This window comes from Anas platyrhynchos, chromosome 1 (genome assembly GCF_047663525.1).
Source record: "Anas platyrhynchos isolate ZD024472 breed Pekin duck chromosome 1, IASCAAS_PekinDuck_T2T, whole genome shotgun sequence".
Classification (NCBI taxonomy): Eukaryota; Metazoa; Chordata; class Aves; order Anseriformes; family Anatidae; genus Anas; species Anas platyrhynchos.
Window position 1 is genome coordinate 111,541,324 of NC_092587.1, and position 27,674 is coordinate 111,568,997.

The 27,674-nt window shown below is 45.8% G+C and overlaps 1 protein-coding gene across 6 annotated transcripts in view; it reads right to left on the reverse strand.

Annotated features, from left to right (window-relative positions):
• RUNX1 (RUNX family transcription factor 1) overlaps positions 1 to 27,674 on the reverse strand; it is a 156,072-nt gene that overhangs the window by 65,485 nt on the left and 62,913 nt on the right. For all 6 annotated transcript variants that reach the window (XM_072026738.1, XM_027449139.3, XM_038166404.2 and 3 more), the window contains 2 exons: positions 4,999 to 5,252; positions 638 to 794 (listed from right to left, as the gene is read on the reverse strand). In XM_072026738.1, the coding sequence (XP_071882839.1) occupies positions 638 to 794; positions 4,999 to 5,252 (411 nt within the window). The remainder of the gene's footprint in view (positions 1 to 637; positions 795 to 4,998; positions 5,253 to 27,674) is intronic.

The window sequence follows — 27,674 nt, forward strand, 5'->3', positions numbered from 1 at the left end:
CTGACATTAAGCTCATCTATTTGGCTCTGCTCTGTCCTACCTACCCCATCCTATGCACCTTGCAGTAGTAGTACATTAAATGCCTACTGTATAAGGCTCTATGGCTATTCCAGAGAAAGAAAGGTCAGAAGAAGTGCCCTATCCCTTCATCACATTGTGGTGAAGCCTGAAAAAAAAATTAGATCTATGTGGGAATTATTTGTAATTTTAGGTTGACTCATGCTGTTGCAGAGACCAGGTTTTGCAGAGTGTGCCTGTGAGCCCTGAGACAGTCACAGTTCTCCAGACAAGCTGAAAAGTCCTATTTTAAATTGAAAATGTGTTATTTAAACTTAAACATGTGTAATATTGTGCTGTTCTAAAGTGGCATGGAGAATTCTGTAGTCAAAATGAGGCTCACTGTCCGTGATTTTTTTTAAATGAGATTTTACTGTATAGAAATTGAAATAACATGGACGGCAGGCTAAAAGACAACAAGAAAAACACATAGCTGGCTCTGTACCTTTGGAATTGGCCTAAATCAGATCTCCCTACTGCCGAAAACTCTACATACCCCACATTCAAATTCTCTCTGCGTAACCAGAACTTGACATAGCCGGTAAAGATGACTGAACTGCAGCTGTGAACAAATACCTACCTCTTCCACTTCTACCCACAAATCTGAGGTCGTTGAACCTTGCTACTTGGTTTTTCATGGCAGCTGTTGCATTTCTGAGTTCTGCGGAGTAGTTTTCATCATTTCCAGCCATTACCGTCACCAGCGTCCCATCGGGCACGTCTCCCAGGGCTACCACCTGTGGAATCAAAGCGCAGGATCCTCAGCTTCCTCATGCGACATTTATTTTCAGGCACAGAACGCCAACAATTAATGTGATAAAATAGGAAATAGCAGCAACAACAGAAATAAATGGGGACTAAAAGCCATTTGGGGAAAACCGAAATCACTTCCATTACTACCTTGCAGAGTTACGGCCACATTTTTACATTGACGTGCGCCCGAAATATGAAGTATAATGTGCAACCCAGCATGAAAAATACATGAAATCAACTTTCCAAAATATACTTCTGTAATTGGCAACAAACAAATTCAAGTAACAGGAATTGATTTTGATCTGATTTACATCAGTGGCACTACTTTTAAGCTACAGCAAAGTCATGTAAATGTAAAATTCAAGAGAAAACAAAACCAAGGCAATCATCTCACGGACACTGAGGGTCAAATTCCCCACAGTTGCGCCAGTTCTCTCTCTGCTCATCCCACCTATCTGAATACATAAATTCAGAGTAAGTACATGAACAAACAGGCCTCAACCAAATGCTTAATTGCAACTCACTAAACATTATTTTTTTTTCATTTGGAATCATGAAAGCATATCATTGACTTAAGAATTCACCTGTAGCCTGGTGGATGGAAATTGCAATCTGAACTAATGAAACCTGCAGCAGCTCAGCAGCTTTCACCTCATTTTAAAGGCTTGCATTGTAGCTCCTTACCACTAGCATCTATCAAACAAATATTCAGGAACCCAGGATTCACTGCATTTTTGACATGATGCTCTGGGAGATGTATGGATTTCGAACATTAATCAGTCTGGCTTGTATCTGCAACATTCACACTGGTAAAACTAATAAAAATTTAATTTTATCTTATCTTATTGAGCAGGACTGAATTCCCAGCACAGTTTTACCTGGCTATTGCCCTGCATTGAATGGATGTCTGGTGCATCTCTTGATTTGCTCTGGCAAAAGTAAGTGCTTGAATCGGGTCCTCTGTCATAGTTTTTCTTAGAACCTGCTGCTCTTGCTAAGAAGTTCCCCCAGTTAAGTCTACAGTAGTGCAGTAGTGATCTCAGCACCACTATTACCAAAAAGAAAAAAAAAAAAAGAAAAAAAAAAGAAAGAAAAAAAAAAAGAGGAAAAAAAGATCTAGCTTGTTTTTATTTCCTCTTTTACATATTCTAAGAGGAAGTAGTCCTGCACCAGGTCCTCTGAGTTGCTGCTTGATATTTTTCCTTCCTCTTAGCATTTTCTAGCTTACGTCCATGCAGTTATAATTGGTTCCAACTTGTCACAGCCTGGTCTGATTGCTATTAGTTTTCCAGACAAGATCAGCAGCCCCTTTACTTAATCTGTCTCTGACGCTTATTTCCCAGTAATAAGCTATTTTCCCCAATAAGACAGGGGTCCCCAGCCTCTGGTATTTCGGACTCTCTCCTTTGCAGGGGCTTCAGTGTCATTTCAGTGTCATTTGTCACCTATAACCCTTATTTTCACTTCCACATACGAAGTTAAAATCACTGTGTCAAAATTCCCTCTTTACGTATATATTTCAGCTTCCTCTTTCCCATTCCTCTGCAGCTCAGACTTTTGTTTCTTGTTCTCCTCTGCGTGCCGTAAGCCATTCCTGTGGCCTGTTCTGTGCTCAGCGTTCAGCTTTTCCAGTTCTCCTGATCTTCGCATAAAATAGTCCCCTCTCAAAATGTTTGATCTAATGTTTTCTCCTTCCACAACATTGTGTAACAAGGCACGCTGTCTCACAAGATCAGCCGCCGTGAACCTGATGCACTTTCCCGGTTCATAGGAAGTTATCAGAAAACCTTAATTCAGGCACATATATTAAAGACAGAAGAAAGAGAAAGGGGAAAACCTGGGCATTACCCTCGCCTCCCTCTGATGCAAATGCGTGCCTGCTCACTTAAGGAAATACCTGCTAGCATTTTTAGGGATGAAAAAACCTTCACGAAACCAGGGTCAGTTGTCTCTTACCGAACAAATATTTAAAACCACCATTTTCAAATTACACTGAAGGCAACCTTGTCGATAAGAAACGCAAAGAAAATATTAGAAACAAATGCTACAAAAATGCGGAGTGCGGAAAAGAAACTAGAGTTAAAAGTCACAAACAATAGAAACAGAAATACAAACATTTACATTGGAAAAAAGACTGGACAGATAAGTTGGGACTTGGTGACTGGCATTATCTAGTACCCTGTTGCACTCTTAAAAATACAGATTTCCAGAGAAGTGGGAAGTTGCAGCACTGACAGCTATCTGAATTACTTGCTGCTGGTGCATCAATCAAACAAAATTGGCCTTTTAAATTGAGATTTAGATTATTTCCAAGAAGCACTTGGAAAATGAATCTGTACGGCACTTTATTAGAGTTATGCATTTTTCTCTAAGTTTTCCCAGAATCTTGCTATATTTTAGAAAAAAAGTAATGCACGGGAATGACCGTTTTGGTCGGGAATAATACTCTGATCCTACAGATCGAACAGAACTAGTGAGTTTTGGTAAGGAAACGCGAGAGGAAACTCTCTGTCTCCCTCTTCATATCGATGCAATAGCTGTGAGCAAACACTTAATAAAGTTCAGTGCTTTTTTCCCCTTTTTCTTTCTTTTTTATTTTGGTGTCAGGTGAGAATAAGACATTGGCAGCCCGGGAGCGAGCGGACTCGCTTAGTTTCGGCACGATCCAAACCCTCTTACGATTCGAATCGCCTCGCGATCTGTGTCGCGACTTTCCCAACGCCGGCAGCAAAGGGGGGTCCCGCTTCAGGGGAGCGGTTGTGGGGTCGGGAGCTGCTCGCAGTCCCCTTCAGCCGGCCCTACGGGGACGCCCTCCCGTTTTGGGGGTTTTCTCTCCGCGGTCGCATCTCTGCGCTCGCTCTCGCCTTCTCCGCAGGACCCGAGGCTGCGGTCGGGCGGTGGCCGTCCCGTGTCCCGTGTCCCCCGGCCACGGCCACGCGTGGCAGACCCCCCGGCAGCGGGGGACCCTCCGGAGCGGGCACATGCGGGGCCGGGGCCAGAGGAGCGGGGTTTCGCCCCGGTTTCTCAGGCAGCCGCTGTGCCTTCCAGGAGGAGAGCTTCCCGAGCAATTAGCAGCACTCGCCCGCTGCGTGGGTGCCAGGGCAGTAATTAATAGGAACGCGGGAATTTAGGAACTGGCCCTGCCGATGAGTGCCTGCCTTCCCCCAGACTTGTCTCCGCGGGAACCAGAAGGCTCTCCGGACACGGCACAACTTTTCCCTAACGCAGCGCTTCCCAAAATCTCGGGAGCTGGGCTGGTTGCCTTCTCTCACTTTCCTCCTCCCCCAAAAAATGAAAGACCGGGGGGCTGCCCTCCTTCAGCCAAGCCGTGCCGAGGCGGTGGGGTGCAGCAGCGACGGGAGCAGGCAGCACAAAGCCGACGATTCCCCATCACCCGTCCCAACTCCAGCCTTTCGGGGCTTTCGGGGCTCCCGCCTGGGAGAACGGGGTGGCGAGGGGACAATTACCTGGATTCTTCCCCGGCTCGGATGCACAGCTACAGCGGTAGCACGAAGGGCAGCGCATTCAGCCAGAGATAGGCCGAAGTGGGGAGAAAAAAAAAAAAAAAAAAAAAGGAAAAAAAAAAAAAACGAGCAAGGGGAGGGGGTGAATTTAGCCTGAAGCCGGGTAACGGGAAAGCAGGCCGGGGGAGGGAGGGATGTGCAACGAAGCGGCCGCAGAAGGCAACGGAGGGTAGGCCCCGAGAGTTACTACTCAAACCATCCCAAATAGTAACAATAATTAAAAAAATGTATTTGTTATAATTATTATTTTAATTTTCTCCGCAGCCACCGGGGGCTGCCGCCCGGAGCTCCGGGCCGCCCGCCACGGGCAGCGCCTGCATCTGCTCCCCTGGGCGGCCAAACTTTTAGTGTTTGGACATTTATATATACATACATATATCTAATTTTAACTTTTAATTTATTTTTTCAGAGTTACGGGAGAGAGGCAGCGGCCGGGGGGTGCCCGCCCGTCCCGCCCGCACCCGCTCCGCTCCGCGGGTGGCTGCGGCGGGCGAAGGGAGGGAGGCTCGGGGCTGTCCCCCCCCGTGTGTCCCGTCCTCCCCCGTGCGTCCCGTCCCCCCCGTGGGTCCCGCGAGTCCCGTCTCCCCCCCGCGTGGGTCCCATCCCTCCCCCGGCCGCCCCGTGCCCCCCGGGATCGCGCTGCCGGGCGGGCGGCAGGACGTACCTTGAAGGCGATGGGCAGCGTCTTGTTGCAGCGCCAGTGGGTGGGCAGCACGGAGCAGAGGAAGTTGGGGCTGTCGGTGCGCACCAGCTCCCCGGGGTGATCCGCCAGGACCTCCACCATGCTGCGGTCGGCGCTGCGCAGCTTCCCCGCCAGGGCGCCGCTGTGCTCGGCGCCGGGCAGCGGCAGCGGCTCGCTCATCTTCCCCGGGCTCAGCGTGGTGGAGGGCGGCGTGAAGCGGCGGCTGGTGCTGGTATCTACGGGGATACGCATCACAACAAGCCTGTTGAGTGAGGGACCTCCACAGAGTTCTTACCAAGCAGCCAAGCGAGCGTAACTCTTCGGCGAGCCGCTCTCTGGGGACCAACATAAACGGATACGGGCTGAGCACCCGGGGGAAACTCGGTTCTACGCCAGTCCCCAAAGTTTAATTTTTTTTTTTTTTTCTCTCCTCTTTGCCGAACGCGGCTGCGGCAGCGAGCACGCCGAGACTTAACTCTTGGCTTCCCGGTGCCGCGTAGAGGTGGCGTTAATCCAGTAAGAGAAGGGGTCTTCGGTGCGGGGCCGCCCCGCCGCGCCCGGGCATCGAGGGCTTTGGCGTGGCCAAAAGTTCCCGCAGGGCACGCTCCGGGAGGGCTCCCCAGCAAAAGCTACGCGAGTGGGGTGCAAGCCGGGAGCAGGAGAAAGCCGGGCTTCCCGGGGAGGCAGCTGCCTAGCGCTTTCTTCCAGGTGGCTCCTCTACAGTCCCGGGGGGAAGCGGAGCGCATCAGCGTCTTGCGGAGGCGAAAGTCGCTCTTACGAGCAGCGAAACGCGGGGTCGGTCTCGGGCTTTGTGCTCAAAGGTCAGCCGGCTGGCACCGCACAGACATACCCACGCAGGCACACACACACCGCGTACACCGCGCTTCATCAAACATTTACAGGATCATCTGCGGAGGATTTAACCACGCCGGGAATCCATTAACGTGCTCTGCAGGGTTTTGGTTTTAAGCAGCCTTGGGAATCGGCCTCAGTAGTTTGGTTTGCGAGCGCTCGTGGCATGACCCCTCAATAATTCTCGCGGAAAAAAAAAAAAAAAAAGTTTAAAAAATAATAATAAAAAAAAAGAAAAATGAAAAGCTCAGTGCATGGCATTCAAGCTTCAGATCTCTCTCTGTGCACTTGTCTTTGGTGTAACGCCTGCCATGAACGCAAGGAAAGGTCGCAGCCGCTCACGAGCGCTGAGGCTGAGAGGTCCACATCTGAGAAGTTGGGTTTGGGGATGTTGGTTAAATTGTGGGTTCTCCCTGCGGTTTTGTGTGTGCAACAGCGCTCTCTCTCTCTCACTCACGTTCCCCTCAGCAGACAAACCAACAGCCTGCAACAACTTCGAAAGTCATTGCCAATTAGTATTAGTATTAGTATTATTTTTTTTTTTTTTCGGTATCTGAGGCAGCCTTCCTCTAATCCGGCCGCAGGAGCCGGCTGCTCACCAAGCCTTTAACCGCAGCAGGTGGAAGCCTGCTCTGGGAAGCATGGCTCGCCTCCCCCAGCGGGGTGGATGGGGGCTGGCTGCGGGCAGAGCCCCCGCACCCGGCCAAGCGGCGGCAGCCAAAAAACACCCGATGGCAAAAAAAAAAAAAAAAAAAAAAAGCAAGCACCCCGGGGAGCGGGTGTGGGGGCAGCGCCGCTAACCCCTAGGCGGGAAGGAAGCGACTAGGGGAAAAAAAAAAAAAAAAGGAAAAAAAAATTAATAAAAGCCAACAAAACGAGAAAGTTCCCAGGCAGGGTCACAAGTCACAGCCTCCAGCCCAGACGACGGCTCGGGATAAAGCACATTTCCACAGCGGGGTCTTCGCAAAGCTTCCCACGGCGCCGGCACCCCTCGGCTCGCTGCCGCCCTTTGCCCCCCGCGGTCAGCCCGGCCCGGCCCGGCCCGGCTCGGCTCGGTTCGGCTCCGCTCGGCTCCGGCGCGCGCCGCCGGGATGAATGGAGGAGGCGCGCGGCGGGCGGCGCGCGGAGGAATGTCATCCCCGCGGCTGCTTTGCATACGGGCGGCGCGGCGGCCAATCAGCGCCCTCCCCGCCGGCAGCCAGGGCGCGGCCGTGGGCCAGGGGCTCCCGGAATTGGCGCGCCCGCCGCCGCCGCCGCCGCCGCCGCCGCTACTGTGCGGGCAGCGCCCGGCCGGAGCGCGCCCCCGAGCGCGCCCCCGAGCGAGCTCCGGGACCCCGAGACCCCCGGAGACCCCCATCCTACCCCGCCGTCCCGGTGCGTTACACCGGAGCGATGGCGTGGCTGCCCTTTTTTTTTTTTTTTTTTTTTTTAATCATTATTACCGTGATTTACTCATTTATTATAATTTTGTGCGCTGGAGTTCCGATATCCCCCGGGAAGGGGGGTTTGGGGCTCCCCCGGGACGAGGAGGGCTCGGTCCCCGCACCCGCTGCAGCTCCGCCGCGGGGCCGGCAGAGGGGGCCCGCCGCCTGCCCTGGGCGCTCCGCCGCCCGCAGCGGGGAGCGGGGCTGCGGGACGGCTCCGCCCGGCTCGGCACGGCTCGGACCGGCACGGGGAAGCCCCCGGTGTCACTCCTGTGCGTCGCCGTGATTATTCTTACCGTTATCATCCTTCTTATTATGTATTTTTTAACTCCGTCTTCACTCCCCGCCACCAGTTGCGCCCCGCCGAGCGCTCGCTCGGTGGAAATTCACCCCGGGGTTTAAGGTTTAAGTCATTGCGGGGATGTTTTCTGCCGGTGGGAGGAAAAAATAAAGTCGGACGGGCGAATGGCTGGTGGAAACTGCCGCTTGGAAGCCATCTGGGGTGTATTAGGGGCTGGTAACTTTTTACGGGCATTACAGAGATAAGAAGAGCTATTTCGGCGATGTGCACATAGCCATATACATCGCCTAAAACGCTAAAAGACGCATATAGTGTTTGGGTTTTCTTTTTCTTATTTTCTTTTCCTTTTTCTATTCCCGCTTTCTTTTCCCTTTTATTTATCTTTTCCTTTTTCTTTCTCCTTTCATTTCCCTTTCCCTTTTCCTTTTCCCTTTCCATTTCCCTTTTCTCTTTTACTTTTTCTCTTTCCCTTTTCCCTTCTCTTTCTTTCTGCTCTGCTTCTCCTATTTTAGTCAAGAGGTAGGGAGTATTTTCTATTTAAATTAATCAATATATGAACTATAAATTCCAATCAGTGCTTTGCATCCTTTCTCAGTCTGAGCTCCTTTAGATATATACAAAATAAAGCCGTTCTATTACACACGTGGATGGTCAGAAAAATACAAAATGCCCCAACTTAACAGAAGTCGGAGAAAATATTTCATGCTTACACTTTTCTGTAACTTAGTTTACTTTTTAATTATTTTTTTTTTATTATTATTTTTTTATTAACTTAGCAGCCTTACCAGGGCTGAGGTGAGGGATGTTAATCTCGGCTGCAGGTGACTGTATTGTTATTTAACTGCACAGAACCACGCTTTTACCAAGGTAAGCTAAGGAGTTAAGTAAGAGAGGGCAGGAAGGGAAAATACGGTGGTGAGGATATTTCAATACAGATCGAGCCGTCTGTTTTACATACCCGTTAACACTTACGACAGGTGGGGGGAGGTGTCTATTTATTTATTTTTTAATCTAACGCAGTCTGTCATCTTCCTTATAATTTTATTTTTGCATGACAAAGAGAGGAGCTCTTGCAGGGATTTGCTACCCCCTTGCTGTATCTTGAGCAGTCACTGGAAGGATGGGAATTAATGAATGAAGCAGCTCGCAGGGATACCCGTCATTAGGCAAAGTAAGGAAATGAGGCAGGGTATTTAAAGTCGGTATTTCTTCTCACATGCTAAGACTTTTCGGCATCCCCAGTGCCAAGACTTGTGCTCGGACAGTCAGTCCTTTGTGCAAGAATCCCTTTGAAGCAGGAATCACAACTGGTATTACACCTTTACCCATTCACTTACAGCGCTGCTCACGTTTGTATTTTGACATCAATTTATTACGGCCGTAAACAAACCACAACTGAATCTCTATCTACCATGCATTGCCTCTGTCGTACGGGATTACTAGACCACAAAGCACCGAGCTTTTTACATAACACAGTTAAAGCAAAAGCTTCGGAAATAAGAGAGAGGGAGCAACACTTTAGGGATGAATTTTAAACAGCTTAAATTGCAAGGGGAGAATTACAGCCTGAGCACACCGCACATGCAAACACTCCCTGGCCAAACAGGCAGAAGTGGACACTTGTTTGAAATGGTTTGAATTTGTGCAGGGCGAGAGAAAACTTGAACGAGGAAGGCAGCAGGACGTTTTGTTAGAGGAGAAAAAATGCAGACCGTAACGGAGCTGGCATACACACAACGTGAGCGCAAACTGAAAGAACTGGCTACAGACCCTGATCTTGCCAACACTTAGAAACATGCCCAACCTCATTCTTAGCAACCTTCCTGCCGCGTGCAACAGAAATCTCGTCAGGGAATGCAATCGTGCACGCACCGGGCTTAACATCTGGGCTTAACGTGGCATTATTCCGTGGGTCAGCTCCTACCGCTTGCACCTGAATGAATTTAGTATAAGTATTTAGGCCCTCCTGAAGATACTTATAGTGGTGTGAGAGTGCCTTGCTTCTGCTGGTGGTGAATCAGGGGGTTAATGCTTGGAAATGAAATCTGTGGGATTAGGCTTCTGAGTTGCCCCTGCAAGTATTTATAGCATAACAGTTACCATCACGGGTAATTCCAGTGACTGACAGGGAAACTATTGCTGTAGTGATATATTAAATTATTTTGGTGCTGGAATAATGTTTCATTATTCCAGTAATTCATTATTCCAGTAATTAAACATTGGACAGGGAAAAGCAGCAGCCTGCAAGTAAAAAGGTAAGGTGCTCCTTGTTTCCTGCAGTGATCTCTCGCGCAGAGAAATGCAAATGTTTCATCCCAGCGCGTGAAGCTTGGGTACGATGCCACCGAGAACGAGATGTGAGATGGCCAGTGTGATGCCAGGGAATTTGGCTCAGTGGGCCAGGACTTCACAGGTGTGTGGAGTCTAACTTTGCTCCGTTTCAGGGAGGGGGGAGTGCCTAAACCCCGCAGGGTTTTTTGATCTCTGTTAACAGATCCAAGGTTATTCTCTCTGGAAGAGGGAAAACTGGCTGCAGCTCGGATTATACATAGCAGAGGGGTTGTGATGAACAATGAAATACCACATTTTCATTCGATACCTGTAGCCTGGACATCTGATTACTTGTGACCCAACATGAACACTGAAAAAGTTCCCAAGTTTTCAAATAGAGAAAAGCCATCCATGGTCTGGTCACTCAAAATACTTCAGCGGGTGGACGTAACTCCCACTCTGAGGATGTGGGAAATGATTTGCCTGAATAGTAAGCATGTTACCAGAGACACGGCACGGACTGACATAAGAAGGGAGCTTCCTTTCACCATTTCACCTCCCTGACCATCCAGAAAGCGCAAACCAGAGCACTGCATCTCTCTTGAGTCCAACCATCAGCTGGTGGTGGCAATGGGCAGGGAGCGGGATGCACCTGGAGAAGGACAACCTTCGGGGGAGGCTAACTATGAATGCTTTTCACCCAGCATTTATCCCAGCATTGCAGGCCTGCAGGTGGCTGCAGGTCCTCTGAGGGCTCCGCTGGGTGAAGGAATGAGTTAAAGCAGCAGCCAAAGGGGGAGCTCAGAGCTCAGGAGCTCTGGGCACAGCCCCAGAAGGACCAGCAGGGACACGATCTCAGCGCACAGCAACACGGGGAGCACAACTACGGGGCTGCCATAGCACCTTGCCTGTGCCACCACCTTGGGGACTCTTCTCCATCACAACTTTCTTCCCCATTTCCCATTTCCTCAAAGGCGAGATTAATAATCACCATGAAGACCTGCAGCAGCTGCCTGTGTTGATGCCGTTGCGGGCAAGCTTGTGAGTAGGAGTGGAGACTGGGTTAAAGTTGTCACTGCAAAAATACCTTCCAGTGGCTTGCCTCCCCGTGCCGGTGGACTGGGCGTGTGAAGTGCATGACTGTGCCATTAGGATGCATCCTAATGTAGGATTCTTCCCCAAAAATGCAAGGTGGTTACTCAGTACAATGGTGCACGGTAAAAGGGAGAAGCTCCCTGGCGGCGCAGGGTCGCATCTAGAGCTGAGGGAGCAAGCAGGCTTATTTTCCCAGCACTTGAATCCCAGGGAGAGCAACGGGTTTAGTCCTGGCCACGGTGTTATTGGCTATATATCAGTGAACAAGAGAGATTACAGAGAAGGGCAACTGCAGTGATTAAAGGTCTGGAAGGAACTACCTATAAGGAAAGATTAAAGGAATTAAATACATACATATAATTTGGGGCAAAAGGGAAGCCAAGGGGACAGCATGACTGCGGTTTACAAGTACATGAAAGACAACTATAAAGAGGAAGGGGAGGAACTGTTTTCATTAGTTAAAAATGATAAGACAAGAAGTAACAGATGCCAACTGAAGTAAAACGAGTTCAGTTTTAAGAGCAGGGGCAACGTTGATCGTAAGATCAAATAGGCAGGAGAATACGCTCCCAGGGAAGCTGCAGAATCAACATCACTTGAACTTTTCAAGTCAGAGCTTGACAAGCACCTTGAAGGGGAAAGTTTAAGAAATAGTAGAAGTGAAGCCAAGAAGCGCAAGGATGTACTGCCTGACCTAAAAGCCCAAATGATTTTGAGGCCATTCTGGAGGGCTTCTAAAAACAAACACAAACAAATACTCAGAGCGTTTGGATGATTTCTTTCTCTGCACAGCTCAAAATTAAAAGGAGGGGGGAAAAGGCTAAGTGAGGAAAATTAGTCATTTAATACGATTCTACTGTGGCTAATCCCTAGAGGAGAAGCCAATTACTTGAAATACTTGGGAGTATGGGGTGGAGAAGGGAATGGAAATTGTTGAAAAGCTGCCATCTGGTATAAGTACTCGCTGGTTTGGAGGCTTAAAAAATACACATTGTGTGCCATTATACTATGCTCATTACATGCCGAGATTAATGCAGATAACATCACCCACACCTAGTATTTTCTGTGGCATTTTATATACTCAGGTTCACATCATAACAACCTCCAGCACTAATTGTAACATTTGGGCTTTTGATCTTCTGCTCTGGTAGGAACACTACAGATGCCTTTACCAGCAAATGGAAAAATAAAAATGTATAATAAAATAAAAAAAAAAAAAAAAAAGAGCAGCTCCCTTTTGTTTCAGGACAGTTAAAAGGAGCAGTAACTCCAACCTGACTGGACATCAGGGAACAGCCCTGGCATGAGGAGGACTCCACTGGTGGCACAGAATTAACCTGACTGCTTTATTCCCTGCTCCTGCACCTCTGAGGGTGAGGGCATGCCGTGGAGCAGGAGCTGCAGCAGCACTGCTCCTTGGCTGTCAGAACAGCCTGTGGTGCTCCAGACAGCCCCACTCACATTGGAGCAGCCCTGTTGGTGCTTTGACTGATGCTAGGAGCTGAGCAGTGCAGTTAAAGGTTCCCCTCCCGCACCCCAGACTTTCTTCCTGCAATTAGTGGTGACTGACCAGAGGGAGAATCAGGCTGCTGAGTGTACTCAATCCAGGAAAATAAAAATAAAATAAAAATTGCACTATATGTATGGTGCTAATGGGCAAAATGTAGTGGTAGCATGCATGCTGTATCTGCTCCAAATAACTTGGCATGGGTTTGTCTTGCTTAGGGTTGGTTTGCTTCATCTTCAGTCAAAAGTAAGTATGAATTATAAATGGCTGCCAAAGTTCCTATGGGGTCATAAGCAGGGGACTGAAATCCTTGGTATATTTTGGGGGTAAAGCTTCTTCCGTACGCACCCCCAGAGTGCTTTGCCACTGAGCGGAGAAGCTGTGGGACATTATTCATGAGCTCATTACTGGGAGGCTCCTGCTCTGCCAGTAAAGAAGTCAGCTCCAGGGCAAATCTGTGACATAAATATTGTTTTTCAGCAAATGAATAAGAGTTATCAAAACCTTGTACAAAAGCCTAATTTGCTACTAACTTTGGCCCAGATTTGAAACAGTGAAATTAAGACAGAAAAAAAGCATTTAAATCCCCGAATGTCCTTCCTCATTCCCTCTAAATAAGGGATTGGTTGTTCAGGTCAAGCAGAGGTGGAGACACAGTACAGGGTTACACGCTCCCATCCTCGGGAAAAGTTGCTCCTGACACGTAGTGGATAGGAAGAAAGACAGCTTCCAAAGGAGGCTCCTTCCTCCCAGGCTTGCCAGAAGGAAGGCTGTGGTCTTGCAGCACTGTGGACTGGAGTTAAAAACTAGAAATAAGGATACTAACTGCTTCCTTTTTCTTATTCCTGCACTACTTTCACTGTTTAGAAACTGTGACAGGCTAGAATGATGGAACAGGCAGTCAAGAAGAAAATAATGACATTATTCCCAGTACGACACTGCAGTGCTTTTATCAGCGGGTGGTATTACTGGCGAAGACATTCAGTGAAGGAAAGACTTCTCTGTTCCTCCTGTTTCCATTTTTAAGGGTCAGGACAGCTTGTATTTCTCTCTCTGTCTGTTTCCCCTTTTTCCTAGAGCTCTTCAAGGATGGTGGGGAAAATGTTGGTAGCTTATTCATTGCTTGCCCACAGGGTAGTGCTCCATGCAGTGAGTTTGCAGAGCATTTGCAATAGCTACCCAGTGACCTGGCATCGAGAGAGGACTGAAACCACTTTCCCAGGGAGACTGCAGAGGGGCACAGCGAGATGCTGTTGCAGCTTGAGCTTAGGCTTAGTGAGACTAAGGTGAGGGAGAAACTGCCTTTTAGTCTTGCACCCAGTTTGATCTTTTAAACACGGCAACACCACAGCACAGTGAAGTGGAACTGTTTTGCTGTCACCTTATGCTTGTCTCTTTGTCTAGAAGCTGCTCCTCACCTGAAACCAGGCTTCTGCCAGTGTCCATCTCAGCCCATAGGGCTGGTATCAGCTGCAGGAGGCCACACAAGTGCCCTCAGCCAGCAGCAGGGCTATTCCCCACCAGCCTGCTCTCCAGTGACCAGCACACTTCATACTTAGCCCTTCCCAAACCTGCCATGAGCACACAGAAAAGGCTTGTGCTTATGGGGGAATCATGCCCGGGACTCTCACCACAGCACCACTTGATCAAACTGGGGTCGGAGGAAGAAAAGCCCATCCAAAACACCAAGGCACTGTTAACCACGTGCAGCACCGCTAATGCCCTCTCACAGCCACAGATAAAGCCGCAAGCTAATCTCCTAAATTGTTTCTTCCCTGATTAGCATCCCACCTGTGACTGCCTCCGCCCGCACCGTGCAGGTCTGGGCTCAGGCGTGTTCGTGCGGGCCCATACTGAGCTGCCATGGCCCTGTAGGGAAAGGTCCCGATGCTCAGCTCATCTGGCTAAACATTGGCAGAGCAGCACCTTTGCCGACTGGCGGGCAGTGACACCTGTGTATATTGGATGAAATAACTCTACCTTGGGCTCTTTCTGTGTATGTCCTCCTTGGGTTGCTCTGGGGTCTGTAAATGACAAGTGCGCCTAGATAAGCTGCCCTGCTCTAACACCTAACACGGCAAAGCCCACAGTGGCATGAGCAGGGAATGCAGGAGGTCTGCAGGCTGAATTCAAAGAGTGTCCTCCCCCGAGCCAAAGGCATCAAAATCACTCAGCGGGTTTATTCTTTATGATTGTCTTCTCAATATGTCAATTTTACCTAAGTTTTATTTTGTTAGTTTAATTACAAGAATATTTTCCAAATTGTTTCATTCTTTTTTGTATCTTTTTCAGTGCCACTTTGTTTTGGTGCTATGATTACAGCTTAAACCCACCAAACTGCTTTACACAACCCTTCCACAATTTGATTGCTTTAGGAGACTCTTAGGGTGATAAAAAAGCTTGCAGAAATCTTCTCTGGCTGTGAGTCCTTGCTAAATGAGGACATCTCAACACACTCATGCTCAAGACAGGCTATTTCCAGTTCTGAAATTTTACCCTTTCCCAGAACAATTTCGGGATATTCAGATGGCCCCAAACCTACCCTGAAAGCACCACGGATCACCTAGAGCAGGTACAGATGCCCTAATGCAGCAGTACTAGGGGTGGACTGTTACAAGGTCTGACAGACCTCTGCTCACATGGACCCGCACCAGTTCATGCTGGGCAGACCCCGTCCCATTCCCAGTGCCAGATATTTCACCAAGGCTTAGCTACACCCAGGCACCTTTTGTGGGACATGGGCAGTGAGCATGAGGAAGGAGGCCTGCAGGGTGCTGTGTGGTGGAGGGAGCATGTCCATGGCCAGCATCAGGCTGTCCTACTATGGGGTGGACCTGGATGGATGGGCACTGCTGCTCCTGCTGAGGGAAGAGGTGATACGTCCCGGACTGTCAGTCTGGCACCTCTCACCTGCAGGAATTGGACTTAAAACACATGTAAATAATTGCTACAAAAGTGGTACTTTGTTTTAATGGAAATCATCGCTGCTCCTCTTGGGTGGTTTTTTTCTTAAGCATTTTTAATTTACCAGGTATGTCATCTACCACCTTTGATCTCAACCACAGATCTCCCTCGGGTCATAATAAGGTGCAACTTCATATCAAAGCCTCCGTGCTCATCTGCCCGAGATGAAATCTGCAAGACAGCAGCGTGTGCTGCGGGGAGAGGGAGGGAGCAGCCGAAATCACCCTGCTGAGACACCAAGAAATCTGCCACAGCCACCCGGTGGGGTGCAGGAGGACATCGGGTGGCAAAATCCTCCCTGGGCTGGGCCTGGCCCTGGGCCTGGGCCTCTGCTTATAGCTCTAACTGTGAGGCCTTGGTTTGTGCCAAGGTAGGTGAGAAGAAAAGCTATACTTCCAGGCCTTTAACTTCAGTCTCTTTGCAAATCTGCCCTGAAATATACCTTACAGAACACATGAGAGCACGAAATATTCTTTCCAAGGCAGCAAGTCATAATAAATGGCTCCCTGAACACCAGCTGCCATACACAACTCTTCTAAAAGGAAAGTTGCTGTAGAGTGAGCAAAGCTTAGCAAGATTAGCTTATGATGACATTCCTTTACTGCTTTCCAGTTACAGATGTTGCCCATGATACCTAGTGGCACAATGTGCTGTCTATAATCGGCAAGATCATTTTAAAGACAACATGGTATTTTAATCTCTTTTTCCTTCAGTTCATCTGTACTATTATGAAATTAGGGACTGTAAATGTATTAACTTTAGCTTTCTTAGGTAACAGACAGATGCAGCAATATGTTTAAGCCTTTCTTAGCCAACACAAACCATTCTTAGATGCTTTCTAGGTGTGAGTTATCACCAGTAAATCAGATATACACAGGACAATACTACGTAAATGTAGTTGCTCATTTGGTTTATACACTATGCAGACCAACTACCATGATATTCATTTCACGCTCTGTTTTACCTATAGTACCAAAAGAGAGTTTTCTTCGGTGTCTAGCGGAGTGAGAGCTATATGTATCTGTTAAAAACAGTCTAAAATACAGCAAATATTTATAACTTGACCATTTTATTAGAGCTTTCTACATGTATTGCTGTTACACAGTGCACAAACACCAACCATGACTTACAATGCTGTGTCCTAACATTTTTCTCTCAGTCCAAGAGGATGGAGTAAGTAAGAGGCAATTTATGAAAGAATGAGATGCTAATTTCTCAGATGCTACCACAAAGATAGCCACCACAAAGAATTCCCCTACCTTACCAAGCAGAAGGTATCCCCCAGATATGAAGGTGTTTTTCTAGGTATGGGCTGTAGTACTGTGGACACGTCAGTAAAATGATGTCACGTTCTTTTGTCTGTTTTTGAAAAGCTTCACGGAGCCTGCAGCAGCGTGCCAGGCTTTCCCAGAGTTTTCACTAAGTGTGATGCTTTGCAGAAGCAAAGCAAGGAATGGCACATCGTGCCTAAATGCTCTGGTGGCAAAGCCCCAGGGCTGGGCTTTATCCAGCACTTAGGTATATGGCAGAATGACTCAGTGTCTTCTTCCGAAATACTCTGCAACAGAAACAAAGTGTAATCCTCTCAAGCTGACACCGATTTAGGATGAATGGAATTCAGAGTTCAAGGGGTTCACAGACTGCACGTAAGAAGAAAATCTGTTCTCTTGCCTTGGTGCAAACTGAGACTTTATGACAGTGAATGCTAGCAGCAGCCCCTTGAGGAAGGTGCCACCAGGCTTCCTAAAATTTAGTGAGATAGGAAAAGCAAGGGAATCTTTGAGAGCGAATGGAAAATAATGTCACTTCCTTCCCTCATTCCCAACTTCCATTCTGGCCTTTCCTCTTCACCAGAGCTTTTAAAATCAAAGCCATAATAATAATTATCAGCTTGCTATACAACCCTTTCATACTCCAATACCAATTTGTTTACTTCAGTACATATTTAGCAGAAAGCAAGTAGCTAAGAATAGAGCTAGTCCAGGATTATGGAAAAGAAACAAACTTGGCAATACATCACATATTTAAAAAGAGGTATAATGTCTTTTTCTCTGGCACACTGCTTGTGCAAAAGGTGTTGATGATGCTGAAAGGGCAGCATCTCATTCTCAGCGGAGGCACAGCATGATGGACAACAGCAGGGTCTATACAACCAGGCAAAGTTTTATTAAAATTTGTATAATTTTATACAAAATATCCTTGTGATAAAAAGTTAACTCTGAAATTCTGATGGGAACATTTTTACTTCATTGCCGTCTTTAAGGGATTAGAAAAGCATCTAGCGTATAGGTCAAACCTTTAGTTTGTACAAATCCACAAATAACCCCAAGACTCAAGATATCTGTCATCTCTTTATGCTATCTTGTCCTCCACGATCACTTTGCTTCTGCAGGGCTGCAAAGCACAGAGCAGTAGGTGCCATCTGACAGCCATCCCCTTGCACCCCCGTGCTCAGCAGCAGGATGCCCGCCTGTCCCCGTGGCACCCCCATCCCAAGCATTTCAAGTGGAAACTGTTTTGAAGCATTTCCTCTGAAGAAACTGATTCAGTTAAAGAGGCTTGCAACATACTTAACAGACCAGTAAAAGCTCCTGTAGGTATTCAGCTGTCTCATGGAAGTTAATACACACACATGCACACAGCCATAGATTTCCTTATTTTACTCCAACAGAAACTATTTTGCCTTAAAAGCTTTCTCCACCAAATACTTTCTATTACTTTACAATGAAGATTTTTATCACATTAATAAAAGGAAAAAAACTTTTGAAAAGGAAGATAAATAAGTCTTTACCAAAAAAGCCAGGGGCTGCTCTGTTTTTCCTCATCAGGTACATGGTCCAGGAGAGAGAAGACACACCAAACTGCCCGTGGTTCATGATTAAGTTTATATGATAGCCTTGCAGTGGGCAGACACTCCAAAAGATGAGCACAAACTAAACAAGATGAGGGGAGAGCTCTTCCTTTTCACTCCACTCCTTCTCTGCCCTAGAGATCATTATTTAACATGAGCAAATTGAAAAATGACATGCAGCCATACTTAGTACGTGGTTTTTTTTTCCCCCCACTAACCAAACTCACATGAGACTTCCCGTCTTTCTCTCTCCCTCCTCTCTCTCTTTTTTTGCCTCAGGCATTTATAGGCTAGTAATTTTCATTTAGCTTCTCAGATGATTTTTCTCTGCCCAATTAGAGTGGAAGCGGATGAAGATTTAAGTTCAGAGCTTTGCTGTTAGAAACCAGGTTGGTATCGTGCAGTGGACTGCTCTCCTGTTGTTTCAGCTGAGGTCCTACTTCAGATGTACAAGGGTCTACAACCAGCAAATAGAGTAACAACATTGGTACTGACTCTGCAGACTTCTCCTGCTCACAGTATTTTACAGTCATTAGCACCAGACAGTGGTATCATGGGAACATCCCTGATTACAAAGAGATTTTTTTTCAGTAAATATACCAGGCAGTTTAAGCTCTCTTTCCCCCTGCACATGGAAATAATTGCACTGACATCCCTGGGATGGGAACACGTATGAGAAATGGTAACAAGAGTCAACCACTATGCACTGATAAATCAGTAAACATGAGTCAGTATCTGTAAAGCTTGAAATTTCGTACGTAGGCAAAGTGATATGCATCTCAGTCTTCTAGCGTTTAAGAGGAAATAATCCTTCCTAGAAGTGTATGACTTGCTATATGCTCCTTAAGAGCCTGTCACATTTGTCACCAAGCGTGAAATTCAGCAATTTCATAGAGTGCTCTTGAAGAGATTAATAGGTGTATGGATGAATGAAGAAATGGATGGATAGACAGGTAGAGAGATTCTCAAAATTGTTACACCAGACTCCAAAGTTTAGTCCAGTTGTTTTTCAGAGCATGCCAAAATGCTGCAGTTGCTGAGAGAGAGCGAAAGGCAGCTGGCAGACAAGCAGATCCTAGTGTGCAGTGCAGATTTACCAACCATCTCGTGTACTGCAGTGCTTTAACATCCTTTAGTGGCTCACATGGTCACCCCCTCCCTATTTTTTCCATTAAAGGAGGAAAGAGTCAGCTAAGATACCAAATGTTTCTCCTTTATGTTTTTTACTTCAACTTTTGTAATCTATTTCTCCTCCTGGAAAATGCAGAGGTTCTCACAGCCAGTGATAAGAAGAAAAAAAATCAAGTAGTGTCAGTTGTACCTACGTGGACAACAAGAAATGTTGCCTAGATGTATAGCTGCTGGTGTGATGCTTTTTGTATTTTCCAGATTCCAAGATGGGATGTTTCTAATGAAATCAGGGGATGCATGCAGAGACAAAAGGCTGTGAGATTTACTAGGGATTTGCTGCTGGCCAAATTTCACATTTTCAAGTGGAAGCCACTGTTAAGGTTTTAAATATTATATTCTCACTTGTCAGCACATGGCCACAAACCTATAGGCCCTACAACCACTTCAACACATATAACATTGCCTAAGAGGAAAATTATGCGTGTGCTTAAGCTATTCCAGGGATGGCCAAACCCATACGTCTGTGAGAGCAGGTTCTAATTCCCTGGGATCACAAAAAAACTTGCAACACAGCTGGTATAAAATGGAAAATGAAGTAGAATGTGATTCTGGGAAAGCCTAATCCAAAAAGCGTTTGGAGCTGTTTGTCCGTCATTCTTGTACTGAATGGGAAAAGGAGAAGTATCATGTTATTTTCCTGTCTTTTAAACTTTGTCTTAGCAATACCTAAGCAAAGAGAGACCCCATAAAAAAACATACTCGTTTTCCCAAGGACAATAATGGATAGAGAAGAAAAACACACACACACAAACACCCCACAAAAAGCCCTGTGCCCTGAAATGAAACAGCACAATCTCTTCCACTCCAGCAACTGTTGCACAACCCTGGGTTATGACATTATTCAACCGCCGCAGGAGGACTGTGAGAGACCTTGGGCAAATGTTTCATCAACTGCACAACAAGATGTTTCCTGGGCTTTACAGACAGTGGCTCAGCAGAGGTGCAATAGCCCCTCTGTGAGGGGCCAGATAAAGCACCCCCGCTAGCTGCTATCTTCAGATGCTAACTACAGCAAAGAGGTTCCTTTTTCCAGCCCTCCATACAGCTCTAGATTTGAGCTTTTGAAACTTACAGACCTTTAGTTCCTCGCTCTCTCATGGCTTTTTATTATCAGTTTTCACCTTCCTTTTCCTATTGCTTTTTGGCCATCTATCAGAGCATGAGCATCTTGTAGATATTTACATAAAGATAAGAAATGGTGGGGCTGCGTGAGATCCATACATGTTAACATCAGAACGGATGGATCTCCAGGGAAAACTAAACCAAAGATCTGGGATGGATTTGGGTTTCATACTTTTATTTCTTAATATAATTCCTTGGCTGACAGAGAAGTGAGGAGACTGTGAAAGACTTTCCTTTCCTCTTATTTAATTTGGTTATTTTGGAATTCTAGGTAAAGCTGGCAGTCAGCAGTCCTTACAGGGGACTGCTTTTCACTCCCAGTGTGTGTGTGTGCAACAGTGCAAAGACGGCCTAATGAAGATGCAAATGAAAACCCAGCTGTTTTTTTTTATTGCATCAACTACATTCCCTGTCTGACTGGGAGCTTCTCAGCTGTATGCCAGAGGGTTAGCCTGAAGTGGTAGGGAAGAGCGTATGAGAGCCAAGAGAAGAAGTATTCTTCCGTTTCACTTAAATACAGTAAACATTGCTTCCGTGGTAAGTTCTGACCCTATGCTTATTAAAGAAGATGCAATTTTTGGCAAGGCATTTGCTTAAAAAATGGACACCTTTATTTCTGGAGGTGCTAAAGATCTACAAACTTCATGGGCTTCCAGTGAGACTACTGCTGCTTGGGTCATCTGGAAGTCAGCTGGGGCATTGCATGAATTTTAAGATTAGCCCTTGGGGAGCTTACAAAGCTTATAAAGGAAACATCATAGAGTAAACATACAAGGAAACCTTATAAAGTAAACATCAGCCTGAAATAAAATGGAAGTAGATGGGAACACTGCAGCTTTTGACAGCGTCCCATTAGCAGGTGATATGAGAAGTGATGGGCATGAACAGCTTCTGTTTTCAGAATGAGAAACATTAGCCATAGAGCTTTCCAAAACTTTGATTGTAAAAATAGCCCTGTTAACAAAAGGAGGTTTTCCCAAAAGAAAGCATTTATTTTTTATTTTTTATTTTTTTATTTTTTATTTTTTATTTTTTATTTTTTATTTTTTATTTTTTCTTCTTATATATTGTTCTTAACATCCCTCCCCACTGCAGGACACCTGTGCAAACCAACTTCATGGTAACAAGAGGACCTTTACTTCAATTGCTAGGCAAGACAGGAATGATGTGAAATGAGTGGGTTCCTTGATCTCTTCATGCATCTTGCAACGCTTTAAAAACATGAGGATAACCCTATAGAAACGATGGGATTCTGTGGCCTGAGTTATACAAAAAGCCACGCTGGGAAAGAGGCACGACATTAAGTTCCCATCTTAAGATCTAACCTCCGTCAGTCTCTTTCAGACTGTGCAGAGAGATTACCCAATAAGCACCGAGAGTTTCATTTTATGAACAGAAATATTTTTAGGGTTCTTTGAACTGAGCTAAATGACTGGCACATTTTAAAATGTATAACACCAAAAAAAAAAAAGAAAAAAAAAAAGAGGTGAGGCAAGTAAGAATGAAACAGGATGGAGCACACGTCCTGTTTTCAACACTCCACATCATCTTTAACTCACTTTGAAGCACGACATCCTCTTTGCAGGGTAGTTAGCAACCCCCTTCTGAAGCAGGTTGTTTTCCTGGAAGAGGGATGTCACAGTTTTGCCCATGTCTCTGAGGGGATTGCCAAACTCATGGACACAGTGGATTTCTCTGAAAAATACACATGGCTACTGGGAACATTCAAACGCCTGTACTTTTCTGGATAGGGATAATATTTATGTGCTCTTTCACCATGCTGAAGCTGGATGTGGTCCGCATTGAAACCAAACCCAGTGAGACATTTGGAACAACAGCTAAGATTTCATTTGCTTTGGAGCTGCCTAACAGACATTTGAAAGCTATCAAAAAAACATGTTAATCTTTTTTTTTTTTTTTTTTTTTTTTTTCCTTTTTGACACGAGCCATCCTTCCGTCATCATCTCAGAGCTGGGAACTGGGTGCTCTTAGAAAAAGGCAGGCCTTTGCAATCTGGGAACACATTTGCTGGTGTCCTGCTAGAACCAGTGGTCAGGGGCAGAGCCGTGGGGATCTGCCCATCTGCCCCAGCCCAGCACTGAGCACCACGACACCTCAGACAGCAGCAGCAGGGCATGCCCTACACAGCACCTGGGGTTTTTCTGCGTCCCCATGCTGAGCTCTGCTGCAGGCTCAGGGATGCTCAGGCTCTCTGGTAGGTGCTGGCCAGGAGAGGGAGCTTTGGGGTGACCTGGCAGGCCCAGCCGGTGGGTTGGTGCCACAGCCAAATGCCAACTCGCTGTCCACCCTCTGAGCCCGGTCCTCTGCGTTGCTACATCTGCTGGAGCTGCATCTGCACCGACCAGCAGTTTCCATCCCTCTCCTCTGCTACGAGCTACCCCAGGCTGTAATTAACTCGTCAGGGAGAAGAGGTGAGACTGCCCATTAACTCCCCACCCCGAGCCACCCATCCACGTACTTTAGACAAAACTGAAATTCATTAAGAGAGGCTCTCCCAGCCAGAAGCACTGCAGAACCGATGCTCAGTCCCCCTCCTGTCCCTGGCATTTTACGAAGGGAGAAACCAGCCCATGGACTCTAACAGTTAACTAACCTGGTTTGAAACACAGGACTGGAAACAATATAAGGCATGTGTGCCACAGTACACCTGAATTGCTAACATGCCAAATAAAATCACAGCTAGCGGGCTGGCAGATCTGTTGGCCTCTGGTTTGACCAGACATCCTGCCCCGGGAGCTGAGGGATGTTTTCTGGTGAAAACCAGTACACAGAGTTTTGTGAAAAGTCTTAGTTTTGATAAATGGATATTTTGGAAAAAAAAAAAAAGAAAGGTGTGTATGTGTAAAATTACCTAGCATTTCTCACCCTAGCCAGAAGGACAGACATGATCAGAGGAGCCAAAGAAACAACGTCATATTGTCTTGATAAATACAGACCAGAGGCAGCCATCCCTGCCTCACTGGTGGTGGCAGTGGTGGGCACCTTCCAGTGTGCTCACACCAACTAGGCCTACTTGAGCCCACCAGACCCAGCTCTGTGAAGCTTTCCCAACACAAGAGAGAAAATCATAACCCCAAGCTAAATCCCCCCTCGTAGTCACCTCTCCATCTCCACTGATTTATTCACCCATGTAGCATCTCCAACAGACCAAGGCATGAAGAAAGCAGAAAGCTTCATGGTGATGTCCTGCTAAGGCTATGTTTCCCTTCAGCATGCCAGGGGAGAGTCCCAGGCGAAAATCTATAACAAACAGTGACAGGGGATGCACAAAGCCTGAACAGGTCCCTTGGTGAAGCTGCAGAAGGAGACAGAAAGTCCTTTCTGCCATTCTCTCACTGCTCTGCTCGCTAATCTGTCAGAGCCATGCCTGTGCCGTTATTCCCATCTGAAGGTTGCTGTACCTCCATGGAAGGGGGAGTTTATTGTAACAGCCATAGCCACCCCAGACTGCCGGTGCCTGTGCTTTGGGAGGCAGCACCCTTCCAGCTCCATGCCTTCCACCACTCCTTCGGTTCCTGTTGCTTACCCAATAACGTTGATTAGGCTTCAGGGCAGAAGCAGCATTTTGCACTTTCTTCTAAGACAGGGTTTCAATTGTGGAGAAAACTCAACCCTGCTTTCTTTAATAATTCACATGGCAGTATTGTGTGGATACTCTTAACTGCTACTTAAAAGTAATTAATTGATTTTCTGACATATCAGTTAACAATGTATTGCACTGACATGAAGTTGTGATTCTGCTGTTGATTGGGCTAGATGACTAGATGCATCATACTCACTTCAGGAGCTGAGCTTAAAAGACTCTAAATATATTCTGCTATAAAGGGAAAGGCATTTTACATGCAGTGTTGTCTAAAACTTGAATCCATATGCTGCCTCCAATGCTGTCAGAGTAAAGTATTTCAGCTGTTATTTACAGTAGACTGATAGTATTTAAATTTAGAACATCCGGCAGGTATGAAAACACAGTTTCTGTCAGCTGGAGACAATAGCACGCACCGAGATGCTGGAAGAACAGAGCCTGCAGAAGCACCCAGGTACAGCTGAACTGAGAGAGGTCACTGGAGCATCTCCTGACCCCACAATAAGCTGCCTGCCCTGTTTGTAAACCCACGAGCACTACAGACATATATACGGATGAGTCTGAAGCCAGAAGGCAAAAAGACAGAACCTGTGTCTTGAGATTACCGGTGGCTTATGCAGCTTTTTATCTTTAGAGTAAGTCACCAGTTCTGATAAACTCCAGGGCTGGGTGGAAACAGCAGGTTAAATAAATTACTGTGGTCAAAGTGTTCCAAAGAGACAAACTGTCAGATAACTAAATAAAAGAAGTACAGCTCTTGCTGACTTTAATGAAAATATCCGAAGAACTTAGGAGTATTTATTATGCTCCATGATCGCAGATTTAAAAATTTTCTGTTTAATTACTTAGGCTCGAAAACTCTGACCTGGGTAGACAGTGCGTGGGGGGCACTCCTGGAGATATTTTCATTCATTATAGAGGATATGAGCTTACTTGCTTCTGATCTCTGCTTTGATATAGGTAATCCCATCACGGATAACTCAGAAGGTCAAACCCCTAACTTTTATATGTTCCAGAATGCCTCACGTGTTGAACACTCTTTTGCTTCTGTTCTGAAGGAGTCTTTTTAATCCTCCTGTCCCTTGCTTCAAAACAGCACAGAAAAACAAGTTCAGGAACAAGCCAGTCCTTCTCCAATCATTTTCTTTTTATAGGTATTTTATGGTTATGGTATGTTAAAATATTTGCTGGGAGAAGTAGGAGGTTTTTTTATTTATTGGCTGTAAAAGCTGGAGAAAACCAAGAAGCTTTCTGGTGCACAAACCCTCCTACAGCTATTTATATCCCTATTTACCTCAAGAAAACCTTCCATTTTTATCTTTTGTGTGTCGAGAATATGAGAACACTGCTGATACCCACTCAGCCTTGTCGCAAAATCTAGAAGCCACTACAGGAAATTAACTTTACCAAGACCATCCTGTTTATGTGATTAGAGTATGAGCTGACTTAATTCTGCACACAAGGCATAGAACAAAGTCCCACGCTGCAAAATGATCTCAGCACTCAGAATTATTTACCAATGCTTTTCTGAGATTTTGTATTAAAAAAAATACCTGTTCTGGCTTACTTTAACTTTAGAAAAAGAGCGATACGAGAACCACGGTGGATTCAGTAATGAGCATTTTGCGGGGTATTTCGGTTCAGAACTAATGAGTTTTGAGAAAGGAGAGCGGTCGTGAATTATTAACGGTCCCCTCTGCGGACGGGAGAAAGCGTCAAGATTTTGCTGAAGTCACGGATTGATTTTCTGACACAACAACTGAGAGGACGTGAGAGCAGCCACTCGGATGGCAGTGTCAGATATACGATCCCTTGTTAAATGGCGTTCCTCCTCTCACTTGCTAGTGCTGCTTGGGCCCCATTGATTACACTGTATTATTATCGCCCACACTAATACTTACTGGGAAGAAGGAGTGGGAAAAATAGGCGACATATTATAGGCTAGACGGATAAGTAAAGGAAAACAGACTAAAGAAATCCTTCTTGATAGGGTGCATAAAATGTTAAGGCCAAATTTTTTTTTGCCCTCTACAACAATGCAGATTTAGGTTGGAACGGTATTTCACCAATTTATGCATATTATTTGACTGATTTTGCTTAAGAAAGTGAAAAATATACAGATGGATTTTTTTAATCAAATATTTGTACCCAAAATAACACTTCACTTTTAATCTTATTTCAAAATTGTTCTAAAAGCCTTGGCAGCTGAAACCTTTGATCTTAAAGGTTTTGCTTGGTTCTAGAATAATTTTTCAAAGCAGTTTGCCAGCAGTCTTAAAGATTTGCTTTGAGTCAACTCAGAGCAGAGCATTTCCTGAAGTTTTTGACAATTTTCTTTTCTTTTATATAGCTAGCACTGGCACAACAGCTCCAGTCATTCTACCTTGAAGCAATTCACCTTTCTGAAACACCCGATTTCATACGTGCTGGCACACTGCTCCTGGCAGCCAGAACAGGGGTGCTGGGCACCACTGGTCCCATGCTTTCAGAGTGCCACTTTCTCACCTCCTCTTAAATTAAAAACACAAATCTGGAAGAAACGGTACAAAGAGAAGGGCTTCCTTGCCAGCCTAAGTGAAAGCCAGAGTGAAAACCAAGCGTCTTTGAAGACTTTACCTTTGTTTATTATTTCAAAGACAAAACTCATAGAAGGACACACAGAAAGGTTTTTACTCCAGATCAGCACATGTAGCAAAAGACTGTATGTTTTTCTATTATGTCACTCTTTTATTGGGGAAAAACTGTATATTCCTTGCTTTAGACTTTGGAGACTAGAGACTAGAACAGCAAGATTTTATTTCATTATTATTATTATTATTTTTAAAGGAATGAAAAGTGGAAATCTATCCACAGATTTTTGAGCACAATATGCTGTAAAACGGAAGGTGAAGAGATTATAGAAACACGGGAAATTTGCCTAACAATGTCAGATTTAAGGTAACAGCCAGCACTTATTCAACATATTCATACTTTAATTTATCCAGTTTTCAATGTGGCTTCTCTTAAAGAATTTATTATTTGTCATCTTCTTGGTGATCTTCCATCACACGATTCAGTGACAGGCTAAAGTTACTAACTTCTGGTGGATACAGTGGGGATGATGATCTGTACAGAAGTCAGTTGTGGGTTTTTCAGTGCAACATTTTTACCATCAGCTGATTTATCAAATTCAATCTTTTAATGGCAAAAAGGATCTGTTTAAGCCAATTTTCTTTTGAAATATTTTGAAAATAATTTGAATTTTTAAGACTTGACATCGTGTTTCCTTATTTCTCAAGGAAAGAAAATCCTTTCTGTGTATTTTCTGTAGCTTGACATTAAAAACAGTAGGTAGGTATGCGTAGCACTTCATACTTATTTTTATGTTATGAAATATTTCACCGGGAATTTCGTTTCAGGGGAAATGGCATGTCTTTGCAGAAGTGTGGGAAGACCTTTTCCCCCAGTGGTGCCCTACACTCTCGACTGCCTTAAGA